Source organism: Polyodon spathula, chromosome 9 (genome assembly GCF_017654505.1).
Source record: "Polyodon spathula isolate WHYD16114869_AA chromosome 9, ASM1765450v1, whole genome shotgun sequence".
Lineage (NCBI taxonomy): Eukaryota > Metazoa > Chordata > Actinopteri > Acipenseriformes > Polyodontidae > Polyodon > Polyodon spathula.
Genome location: NC_054542.1, coordinates 6908152 through 6920646, shown reverse-complemented (window position 1 = coordinate 6920646; position 12495 = coordinate 6908152). Strand labels below are relative to the sequence as shown.

The window sequence follows — 12495 nt, the reverse complement described above, 5'->3', positions numbered from 1 at the left end:
TGTATTTATTCAAAGAACCAAGCATTAAGTCATTTGAAAACAGTTTTAAATTGTTTCCTGTCATTTAAAGTGCCTGTCAACACCAATGCCTAACATATTTATATATCATTTTTAAAGCACGTGCTACCCAGAGAAGTACATCAAAAGAAGATGGATTTCCAGTACAAGGAAATGAAGATCTTGTAGTCACAGGACTGTCTGTGTGCTGGGGAGGGAAGGATGCCTATTACATTTCACTCCAGCATGAACAACAAAACACAGGTAGGGATGTCTTTGACAGACTCCCTATTGGGATTACAAAAGTGCTTTGTACTTTTGAATAAGAGTAACCATAAACATTGCTTTCTCTACAGATATAAGTGCCAGTTTAGCCCCTCCACCTCTTGACCAGAACTTGACAGTAAAGGACAGACTGAAACAAGTTCAGTTCTGCTTGACCTTGATTCCTGGGAGATCAATAATTACATATGATTTTAAACAACAATACAAAGCACTGTTGCTGGCATGCAGGCTCCCTTTGGAGGGAAACTTTGAAGATCCAAAGGTTTGAAACTGGTTTGTTTTCCTAATTTTTGTGTTGTTGTTCCTATTATATAATTTCCCTAGCATAATGTGGTAAGTAATGATTAAAAAATGTGTTTGATTCAGAATCTTAATTATAAAATGTTAAATAAATGTACAAAGTATACTGTCCTGCTATTTAGAAACATCCTTGTGCAAACAGGATTGGAGGGACCTGATCATTTCAACTTTGAATATTTTGTTTTTCTTTAGATCGCTTGTTGGTTGCTGGATCCTAGCTCAAAGGAACGAACCCTCCACAATATGGTCACCAACTTTGTACCACAGGAACTGCCACTGCTGGAAGGGATTGGACCAGGACAAGGCATCCAGAGCCTGGGGATCAGGGCTGATTCCGAGCACTCCGGACGCTACAGAGCCTGCATTGAGTCTGTGCTGGTGTTTAGCACCATGAATCAATTGAGTGTCCTGTTGGAAAAGGATAGTTTAAAAGGTGATTTTTTTACCTCGTAATAATAATTTGCGTTATACGTATGTAATATAATTAGTGGGTAATTGAATTGCTGTGGTTCAATAATATTGAAACTCCTGAGTAAATGAAGCCAGAGACTGGAGGAACAAGGGAATTTTGTTATTGCCAAAGAACACGCAGCAGCAATGCCTTTATCACTGTTACACTACCACTTTTGTAAAGTTATCTATGTATTTAACTCTGCGTGAAACAACCATTGTAGTTCATCACCAGTTTATAACTGCAATTCGGGGCATAAGTAATATTCTTTTTATTCTGTTAAAATGTTTTCCAACTAGTAAAAACGCACTAACATTTTAAGTAAAGGCTGTAATTCAGGCTTTCTGGTGACGCTGATAAAAACATTATTCCTTGTATTATATAATCAGATGTTTTTCATAATGTGGAGATGCCAAATCAGTACTGCCTGGTGCTTCTTGAGCTGAATGGGATTGGGTTCAGCACTGCGGAGTGTGAGTCTCAGAAACATGTCATGCAGGCCAAGCTGAGCAGCCTGGAGTCTCAGGCATACCAGTTGGCAGGACACAGCTTCTCACTCACGAGCCCCGAAGACATTGCAGAGGTAAGAGATGTACTGTAGTGTAGAAACTCCTCTGTTGCCATGAGTACATGCTGCAAAGCAGTCTTGGTCCACACTGTCTTGTCTTGCTTAGTGATGAGGGGGGTTTTGACATGTAAGGAAGTCATGGTTTATAACGCCACTCTAAATTACTCTATTCTGCAATGATTGTACTGTATCATCACATGCTGCTAAAGCAGGACTAAGCTGTGGCAAGGCAGCCGCTGTACCAGTCATTCACATCAGGGGTCACTGTTGGGCTGTAAATATGATGATGATAATAATAATAATAATCTTTTTATATAGTGCCTTTCATAGTGGACCACCATCACAAAGCGCTTTACAGAGGTAGGCTGTGAACTGTGCATTATATACAGAGTCACTTATAATAGGATATTGATTTAACATCTCATCCACAGGATGGAGCACAAGGAGGTTAAGTTACTTGCTAAGGGTCACACAGTGAGTGAATCAGTCAGTGGCAGAGGTGGGATTTGAACCGGTGACCTTCTGGTTACAAGCCCTGGACTAATAACTGGACCACACTGCCTCCTTAATGACAGATAAGCATTTTTAATGTATTCATTTATTATTTTTAATTGCAGGTTCTTTTTTTGGAGCTAAAACTACCACCCAATGGGGACACAAATGGGCAGATGAATAAGAAGACTCTGGGTTATACCAGGAGAATGGCAGTTAATGGAAACAGAGTCAGATTAGCAAAGCAGTTCAGCACTACGAAGGTATTTGTTATGGTTACTATGTAAGTTACGCAGGCCATTAAAAGTTAAAAATATATTGTAAGTGTACTGTTTGTACAATAGACTGCTTTCTTATACAGTACAATAGGTCTACTGTTAATACTGCCAGTAATTGTATCTGTTAAACAATATGACTTTTTTTTAGGATGTACTGGAGAAACTGAAGCCACTTCATCCTTTACCAGGCTTAATTCTGGAATGGCGGAGAATAACAAATGCCATGACCAAAGTGGTATTTCCACTGCAGAGAGAGAAACTGATGCACCTACAGCTGGGAATGGAGAGGATATATCCCATCTCACAGACACATACAGCAACAGGTATAGTACTAGTAGTACAAAAAAAAAAGTATTTTTAGTGTCTGGTGTATAGTCTGCATTGGCAGCCTGACTCGGTGAACAATACTGTACATATGATGCAAGTTAGTTTTTTGTTGTTTTTTTTACCACAGTTTTAGCCAAAGTGTTCTGTAGGGTACAGTTTTTCCATATTTATCAATTTTATATTTTAGGACGAGTGAGCTTCACCGAACCCAATATCCAAAATGTTCCAAAGGATTTTGAGATTGAAATGCCGACTCTTGTAGTAGAGTCCCCACCCTCCCAGGAACGAGGAAGTCACTTTCCTTCAAAACAAAGGTATATTATATAAACTGCTATAAACCTTTGTAACCAGAATCAATACAAATAATCTTCAGCAGACCTAATTTAGCTTAGCTTTTGCCAAGTTCATTACTTTTGCAGGGTCAAGGGCATGTTTGTTTAGATGTATTGCATGGATAACATGACATCGTACTACTGTATTTTGGCGTCTCTTTACTGTCGGGTGGCAGTGTAAATTCTAATCTCTGTTTTGTTTTTTTAAAGGGGTAGGCAGCCACGGAGCTCTCGCCACTTTGTACCACAAGCCCAAGTGGCATTGGCAGAGAAAGGGGTGTCTTTTTCTGTCAGCATGAGGCATGCTTTTGTTCCATTCCCAGGTATTGGTCATTTCTAGTTCATAGACTTCAAATGTGAATTTCCTTTTCAGAACCTCAAATTTGTTTATTTATTTTCAATACTGAGTTGCAAGACTACAGTTTCAGGGTCATCTGGTCACTTTAGCAAACACATTGACTGGTATGTCAACAGCTACAAATACATTACTGTTGCTTTATTTACTGAGAGAAGTGTTTTTCATTCCATTCTTAATTGGGCACATAGTATTGTCATTAGTTATTTCCTTGGAATTTGACAGAAGGACCCACCAAAATCAGATCTTGAAAAATGCAGAGGTACCCAAAAGCGTAGACTAGATTACCTGCGTATATTTTAATCACAATCCTTCTTTTATTTGATTTAGCATTTCACACAGATAGTTTTCTATATACTGGAAAATATGGGTCATGCCTGTTCACCTATTAACTAAAAGAAATATATCAGAAATGCAGACAGTGGGACTAGAAGGTGGCTTATGGATTAGTCATCTGTTTTCCATGTAACTTCTGTCAGCTAGTGTTTCCACAGTTTGTTTTTTGTATGCTGTCCACCTGGATCATATCACTCATTCATCACATGGCTCTGTTTTGAGTGTAGTACCGGTATAATGGATTGGAATTCTGCCTGTTTTCCCAGCTATAAGACAAGATGGTCAGAACTCAGCCAACATTTGCAGACAGCAGTGATCAAGTATAACAAAGAATGGGTAATGCTCTTAGCAGCATAGCCAAGCAACTCAGTTTTCCAAAATCTAAAAGGGGAATATGTGTTTTATTGGTGATAAAGTACAAGAACTGAACAAGCAGCAAAATTTTATTTTATTTCACATGTATAAGATTAATGAAATGTTTGGATGTTATTGGGGAAGAAAAAAAGTTTGTTTTGCAACAAGCTGGTTGCATTGGTGAAAGGGGATTGTATCGATTTTATTTCCTCCTGCCACTGTCCCTTGATGTAAAGGCGGGATAGCTTTTATAGCCTTTTTTGTGGCCATTACACAATGTCAGGGACAGCATAGAATATATTTTTGCTGACCAATGTAGAAGTTTAGCACACCTGCTCATCATTTTACCTACATATTACCCTTACGTATACGTGGATCAACTGTTATTGGCAGTCATTGTTCATGCCTAAACAGCTGAAACTCCCATGTAGTTATTACGTTTCATTAGTAAAGGCTGCCACACACAAGACGCAATGCGATTTTTCACTGGGTGACAAGATACTTTCACAGAGACATGACCATGCACACCAGAAGCCACACAAAGGCGATGCAACAGAATTGAAGACTACCAGATCTGTAAAACTTTTAAAAATTGCTATTGACAAAATTATGATCAACGCTGGTACACAACATGATGTGGGAAATTGAGTGTCTTCTCTGACTGTTTTCAACATGTATGACAATAAATCATACGCAGCAGGCTTATCCTGTTAATGGATATGGACTCCCATATGTTGTCTTTCAAATATTTATAATTGTTATGACCTTTGCCTTAAAGCTCTGGGTATTTTTCCACGAAAAGCATTATTATTTCCTCTGTCATTTTGCAATAAATAGAATTCAGTCATATTTATTTCGCATCACTCTGTTGCTCCTGTCATGCCTGTGGTGCGAAAGATACTTAAAGTATAGATTCTGTTCATTTTGTCACATGGTGTCTGTTGGGTTGCAGCCTTAGCTAGTAACAGTACATGCTACTGGTATTTGCTGTTCATCTGCTGTTTGCATTAATTCCTTACAAGGAGTGAAAATTTGTGTCCTTGTTTTAAAGTGGTGTAATTTAGTCTTAATGTTGAACCAGTATCTTTTGCTAAAGCAAAAATTATATAACAGGTTGAAGTGCTCATTCAAAATGAAGATGCTTATGCATAATCTATTAGCTTAAGGACACAAAGTCAGAAGTTAGATTACCCAGCTCAAAATAGGTTAGTACTAGATTTATACAGCAAACTGCACTAGCTAATTCTAGAATCTAACCTATTTCTAACCCTAACATGTACATTTAAAAAACAATGCTATTGTCCGTGTCTGTGTTGCAATAACACAACAATGAGCAGCATACATTTACTGTGTAATACCCAAATGCTGAACACCGTTTAAGTTTCACAAAGGAAACATTGTCAATTGTGTTGATGCCTCCCTCATGTGTTCAATGCGTTGTTCTGTCTCTGTGTAAGGGGGGTTAATCCTGGCTGCAGATTACTGCCAGCTGGAGCTGCGGATCCTGGCCCACCTCTCCCGGGACCGCAGGCTTATCCAGGTCCTGAACAGTGGGGCAGATGTCTTCAAGAGCATCGCAGCTGAGTGGAAGATGATCGAACCAGAGTCTGTGGGGGACACTCTAAGACAGCAAGCAAAACAGGTCTTCTTTTAAAGCAATATGAACCAAAGCATTCAAAACATAGTTAATGGTAAATACAACAGCGTATAGGTACCGTATATACAGTAGGGCCAGATTTGCTACTGACTTCTATGTCCTGTGAAAATGTTTTTTTTATATGATGAAACATGCAGTCTATAACAACCTTTTTTCTTAAGTGTGGTATTTCTAGATTTGTTCTGTGTTCTGTTCTCTTAGATCTGCTATGGGATTATCTATGGCATGGGAGCAAAGTCTCTTGGAGAGCAGATGGGTATTGATGAGAATGACGCTGCATGTTATATTGAAACATTCAAATCCAGATACACAGGTAAGGATTTGGTTGTAAACTGAGAATATATTTAGTTTATTCTTTAGCCTAAATCAATGAAATTCAAACATTGCAGGAAGCCATATTCAGTTGTGGTGGCTCTTGTTTTATTTATATTACCAATGTTGTTAAAGATGTTTTAGATGAGTGGCAGTATTGAACCAATGCAGATGCACATTTTTCACTGTGAACAGTGCTATTTTCTTGTTGTGTCCCTAATTTAGGTACTATTTAAATACAGTTTATGGGACCCAAAACCACTTGAGAGACATAGGAAACTGTATTAGGTCAAATGGACAAAGTTTGGGCCTATTATAAAAGTGGGATAAAACACCAGTGTAAATTAGGATATTAATTTTAATATTTTTTAATTTGATGTGTTTTATCCTAGGAATCCAGAATTTCTTACGAGAGACTGTAAAGAACTGTGGTAAAAATGGCTTTGTTCAGACCATCCTTGGGAGAAAGAGGTTTCTACCAGCAATCAAGGACCCAAACGTCCATTCTAGAGCTCATGTATGTTTTCCAGAGACAAAGATAAAGAAAGACAAAACACTTTTGACATGCTTGTTTTTTAGAATTTATTTTTGGGTAATACAAATGTACATGTCCCTGAAATGGGGAGTTCAAGACATATTATCTTAACATTTGCAGTCTAATTGTTTACTACTTTCAGAAGCCAAACTCGTTTTCTGCTGTGGCAGTAAGTGAAGTTTAAGGACAATATGTTTTGTTAGCGCTGCTGCTGCTGTTGTGTTTTTTTTTTCTTTTGTTTTTTTAAACATAAGAATTCTGGTCAGGAATATTATTGGTCTGATGCTAAACACGAACCCTGTTGCATGTAATCATTTCTAGCTTCTGTTCTGTATTGTAAACCACAGGATATGTCCGAGAGCATATTGTTTTGAAGGACACCTCTGAACCAACAGGGCAATAAAAAATAATAATAATAACAATGACAGCGAAATGAGCCAACCAGCTAAGCTAGATAATGCTTTCAATTCTGCTTCCTAGATCATGATAATTGTGTGTCTGAAATGCTTGTCAACTGCGGTTTTGTGGCCTATTTGACATAAAATAAAATGTCTGGAGAACAAGAGCAGGCAGTTTTTTTTTTTTTTTTTTATAGTTTTTGTGTTTTCTCTTAAGGCTGAACGTCAGGCTGTGAACACCACAGTTCAAGGCTCTGCAGCAGATATTGTAAAAACAGCAACTGTGAGCATTCAGAAACGTTTAGAGGAAACCTTCCCATCCACAGTCAAGTCACACAAACACCCCGAGAGCCTGGTGCAGCCAGACAGAGCAGGTAGTGAACTTTTAAACAGTATGTGAATTTTTTAATATTTGACTCGACTCGCTTTCACCCGTTAACGCAGCAACTATTCAAAAATATCACCTATTTCCACATATAATATGTTGATTTATTTATTTATTTTTTGCAGCGCGACGACGACAAAGGGGATGCTGCCGTCCTAGCAGCGGTGCATTTTTCATTCTCCAGCTACACGATGAGCTCATTTACGAGGTTGCAGAGGATGATATAATACAGGTGAGTCTATACCCATGTACTGTCTATACCCATGTAGTGCTTGTCTGCATTTGAATTGATTTACTATATTAGAAGATTAGTTCATGGTCTCCTACAGTCTGTATATTATAGCTGTCTGTCTACAAAGTGGTGACCAAGTAACGCATGTGACGTTGTTGATTTCTTATAGCTAAAATCATTTTAAGCAGTGTTTTAATAAAGTATATGGTTTTTCTTTCTTTCAATATGCTTTGTTACACACAAAATAATGTATTTCCCTACAGGTAGCTCAGATTGTGAAGAAAGAAATGGAAAGAGCAGTTAAGCTACATGTAAAACTCAGGGTGAAGGTCAAAGTAGGGCCAAGTTGGGGAAGCCTACAAGACTTGGATGTTTAGGTCAGACCATGATTCTGAGTTACAGAAGGTGGTGTTTGAAAATGTATTTGTGCATGCTTATTGGTATGTATCTTTTAAAAAGGTGAATGGAAATAAATCTAACATTTGTATGATCAGAATAATGCTTCAAACAGCAACACTGCACAGAAACCAAGGCCTTTTTATCTTGCCTTGTCACAATTTAAGGTTAAAACGAGTACCTGAAATACTTGAACCTAAATGTTTTGTAGCTTTTTTAAAATAGTTTTATCGATGTGGAATTAAAACAATGCCCAGTTTTCACTTGTGTCTTTGTCACAAAATAATTAAAAAGAGTTTATGTCTGTTAATTATTGTATAATAGAGATTTTTTAAAATAATAATACAAAAATGTTTACAGATGACAAGTGCTAAATACTGGTAATATGCTTTGTTTTATACGTGCCATTCATGAATATGAAATAAAAACAAAAATAATGAAATCTTTTTTCAAAAAAACAGAATGTTTAAATCTTGAAAATCTCTAATTCCATGCACATATCAGTAGAAACTATGAACTGTTCATAGCCTATAAATGACTTCTGTTTATGGAAATTCTTATTTGTACTGTATGTAATTGAAAAAAGAAATAAAGTAGAAACTGCAAGATGTGTTTTTTTTTTATTTTTGTTGTTGTTTGTTTTTAAATAAACCCTTAACAGCATATGGCTACCCACGCATTTTCTTTAACTTTTTAAATTATTTACTGTATTGTTTTTAACAGGGCTAACATATAATGATTTTGGCGTCAACCTTGGGTTAACATTGCTTTAAATAACATACAGTACATTACACAGTTCAATCAATTGAAATCATTTCAAAGCACTAGAGTGAGAAACAAGCAGGCTCTTTTAAACAATGAATCTTGTTTTGGAGCATTCATTACTTCCTGCATGAACAGCTGGGAGAAGTGCAAATATGAAATGTATTAAAAATGTAACCCATCAAGAAATGAATGGGGTTCATGTCTCTGCAAGCCAGTGAAAGTTCAGCAGTTGGGTGTGTTAATTTATTTTATGTTTTTATAAGGATTTCATTTAAAAATAAAATGTGTGTGTGTGTGTGTGTTTATATAGATATATATATATATATATATATATATATATATATATATATATATATATATATATATATATATATATATATATATATATATATATATATATAAATTATGGGTGAAGGCTATAGTTGCATCCCGAGCCATTCGAAAAAAGGCATAATAATGCAGTGGTGACGTCAAAATGGCATATTCGTCTCTAGAAGGTTATACTTGACCTTTGACCCATATTTGGCTCATGTGCACCCCGACCACTTTCAAACACAATGTCTCGTTTTAAATCGCTTGACACACAGAATTCGTGGCTTTTAGGCACTTTGTAAATGTTCTCAGGCAGATTTGTTAAATCATCCAACACCAACCAAGCGAATGAGGCAAATAATCTTCGACTCTGAAAGCGACTGAAAAAGGCATACACCACTGAAACACCTTTTCCTTAAATACGTATATACATACAGGTGTTACAATATCGATGTTATGAGCATCAACAATTTACTCAAAACCTCCACTAGTGTTTTCCTCTATTATAACAACTCTGATTGTTCTTAATACAGCTTAGTTTGGGTGAGAAGAATCCAAGCTTGTCATGTAGCAATCTTTAATTCACAACAGCTCAATACACGAACAGTTAATATGAAGTGTTCTAGTAGCTTATTATTATTAACCCAGTGGTTCTCAACAGGGGGCACGCGAAGCAATCTAAAGAAATGAGGGCGTGAGAAGTGTCCAAAATAAACCCCCAAAAAACGTTTTTGTTTGTTTTTGTTTATTTAAAATGTATACGTGACACGATGTTTGGTCGATTCTTCGGGTTGATACTACGGTAGTATAACACCACCAAAATGTTCTAAGACTTTTGCACATCAGTGTATATGTATGTGTGAAGGGGTGGCGATAAATGTTGGTTTGAGGCGGGAGTAACAGGAGACTGGAGATTGCAACCGAGCACTTTTATTACTTAACAGTTAAACAAATTAAAAAAAAATGAAAGCAGCACCTAAGCTATCTCACTTCTCACTTAAAGCAATTGTACGAAGTGACCTACATTTGTTTGATTTATGGTTGAGGCGAATGAAGTCTATATCGTAAAAACTACCGGGTAAAGTAGTAGGATCTAAAACACTGGGAACATTTTAAAAAATACTCGATTCTGTGCCTTTTTTTAAAATTACTCGTTGTAGTCGTCGTCATGTAGAGGAAAACTGTGTGATAACCAGGGACGAGCCTTGATGACCAAATGGTCTTTTCTACTTTTCAAACTTCTGTTCTGTCTTTCTGTCAATGTAGGTCACGTGGACCTGTCCTTTTTTATGGCACTGACATCTAATAGAAGATTGTATCACAGTGCGCGTGTAATTCTGTAACCCCGTCTGTGAAAGCATCACAGTAATGGTAAATACAAATAAGGAGAATTGTTCTTATTCTTTTGTTATTTATTTATTTATTTATTTGCAATCCTGTGAAGCCCACTCCCGCCATTTAATTCAGAAAGAAAATTATAAAACTCTTATGTGGGGGGGCGGACTTTCTACTAATTGAGGCCAGACATGTTAACTCCTCACTAGCCAGAGGCAATAGCTGTCTGGGATTCAAAAAAGTTTAACTTTATATTCCTAACAGTGTTGGGTTTAGATGAAAATAATTACAATGAAACATTACTGACAAGGTCATCTCATTACTTACAAAATGTAATGTCACACTGTTGGTTATATAAAAAAAAACACGAATTTATTTAAATTAGGTGTGTGTATATATATATATAGTGTGTGTGTGTGGCTTTTTTTGCTATCTGTTGCTTCAGTAAAACGGGCAAGGTTATGAATGTACCACGTTGGCACAAAAAACAAAAAGTAAGAAATAGAAAAATATCGAAATGGCGCATGACACCTACACAAACTATACATTGACATGGGGAGATATGGCAATTCTAGTTTACACTTGGCTTGGCAAAAAAAAACAAGATGTGTTTTCAATTTAAAAAAAATATGTATCTTGAAGCCGCCAAACCTGAATTCTGAGATCGATCAAGATCAGTCCATGCAATATTACTTTCAAGCACAATAGCTGCTTGTATTGCGCTTGTCAGACTGCTTCGGTGCTGTCCTATAGTTTCTCGTACTGTATTTTGTACAGATGCCGTTTGCAGTATTGCCAGTTTCCGCTTGGAGGCGCTGTTTCACTGTAAGGGTGTACTGTAATTGCAGGCTGCTTCCACTAGAGTGCAAATAGACACTGTCTAGCTTTTTTTTTTTTTTTAAATATTCACACACAATGAGAGTCTGTAATGTCTCCGTAATCTCCGTGCAATGAGGTAGTAGTGTTCGGCCAAACAGCTGACAACAGACAGAAAGAGAAAGGCGAGAACCGATTTTTTTTTTCACTCCGTCTTTCTATATTTCGCTGTTTTGCATTTCGGTAATCTGAAGCACACTCTGGATTTCTGTTGATAAGACCTGGTACTCTTATCACTGAAGTATAAAACAGGAGAAACCAAAGGGAAACATACCAACAAGACGATACTGCTGGCTTCTGGAAGTGTGCTATATGAACTACACTATTACAAAGTACAACTGAATGGGTATTTTTGCGGAAGAGCGTGAAGTTTGGTTTGAGGAATTCGGGGGAAGATCTAGGCTAAACGCAGGAGTGTAAATTACACTGAATAGAAAACTTTGCGGATTATTCTTCAAAACGAAATCCTAAATGTGTGTTTTGGTTACGTTGGAAGTGTTTATCAATTTGATAGCAATTCATAAACGACTTTAGCGTGACGTAAATGATGTGTTAATGTATGTGGTTTACAGTTATAGTTTATAAACCAATGAACTAGCGTATATTTAAGGTGTTACAGTTGTTTTAAATACAATTAAATATATTTTTTTTAATATAACTGTGTGATTTTATCTGCAGTTAAGTAACTATAATTGCTGATAATGTAATTTGCACAGTAGTATTTAACGACATCGGATTTGAGCTATCATGGTTCCCTAGACAAAGTTAACCATTTTAAGATTTTGTCTTCCAAATTGTAACATTGTTTTAAACTCAACATCGTAGTACACGGATGTTACATTCAAGTACGCCAGCGTGCAGAGCTAAATCTCTTTTGACACCAAAAATCCACTTGCAGATTGTACGCGTGGTATTATATGTAATATTCATTTACACGTCTCGGTGATTTAAAGTGTTTTATTTTGTAGTACATTTTAATTCCTAATCAAAAATTGCGCAAGGCGGTAGAACGGCGAGGAGGATGGGGGACGCGGCTCCCCCACAGCCTTCAGCTGGTGGGTTTGTGCCCTTGCTAGGAGCTGGTATGGGAGGGCCGCTGCCAGGTGCAATCAGCGGTCCGGTCTCCGGAACCAGAGGTTCGGCAGTGCCTCAGCTGCACAGTGCCATTGTCGAGAGGCTGCGGGCTCGGATAGAGCTCTGTCGACGGCACCACTCAA

The 12495-nt window shown here is 37.1% G+C and overlaps 1 protein-coding gene across 1 annotated transcript in view; it reads left to right on the top strand.

Annotated features, from left to right (window-relative positions):
• LOC121321260 (DNA polymerase theta-like) overlaps nt 1-8821 on the top strand; it is a 29866-nt gene extending 21045 nt beyond the window's left edge. The window contains exons 8-21 of the mRNA XM_041260161.1: nt 118-261; nt 354-544; nt 775-1015; nt 1423-1616; nt 2219-2356; nt 2520-2694; nt 2886-3012; nt 3241-3353; nt 5533-5717; nt 5934-6045; nt 6437-6561; nt 7195-7351; nt 7488-7594; nt 7858-8821. Coding sequence (XP_041116095.1) covers nt 118-261; nt 354-544; nt 775-1015; nt 1423-1616; nt 2219-2356; nt 2520-2694; nt 2886-3012; nt 3241-3353; nt 5533-5717; nt 5934-6045; nt 6437-6561; nt 7195-7351; nt 7488-7594; nt 7858-7971 — 2123 coding nt within the window. The 3' untranslated portion in view covers nt 7972-8821. The remainder of the gene's footprint in view (nt 1-117; nt 262-353; nt 545-774; nt 1016-1422; nt 1617-2218; nt 2357-2519; nt 2695-2885; nt 3013-3240; nt 3354-5532; nt 5718-5933; nt 6046-6436; nt 6562-7194; nt 7352-7487; nt 7595-7857) is intronic.
• The last annotated feature ends 3674 nt before the right edge of the window (nt 8822-12495 follow it).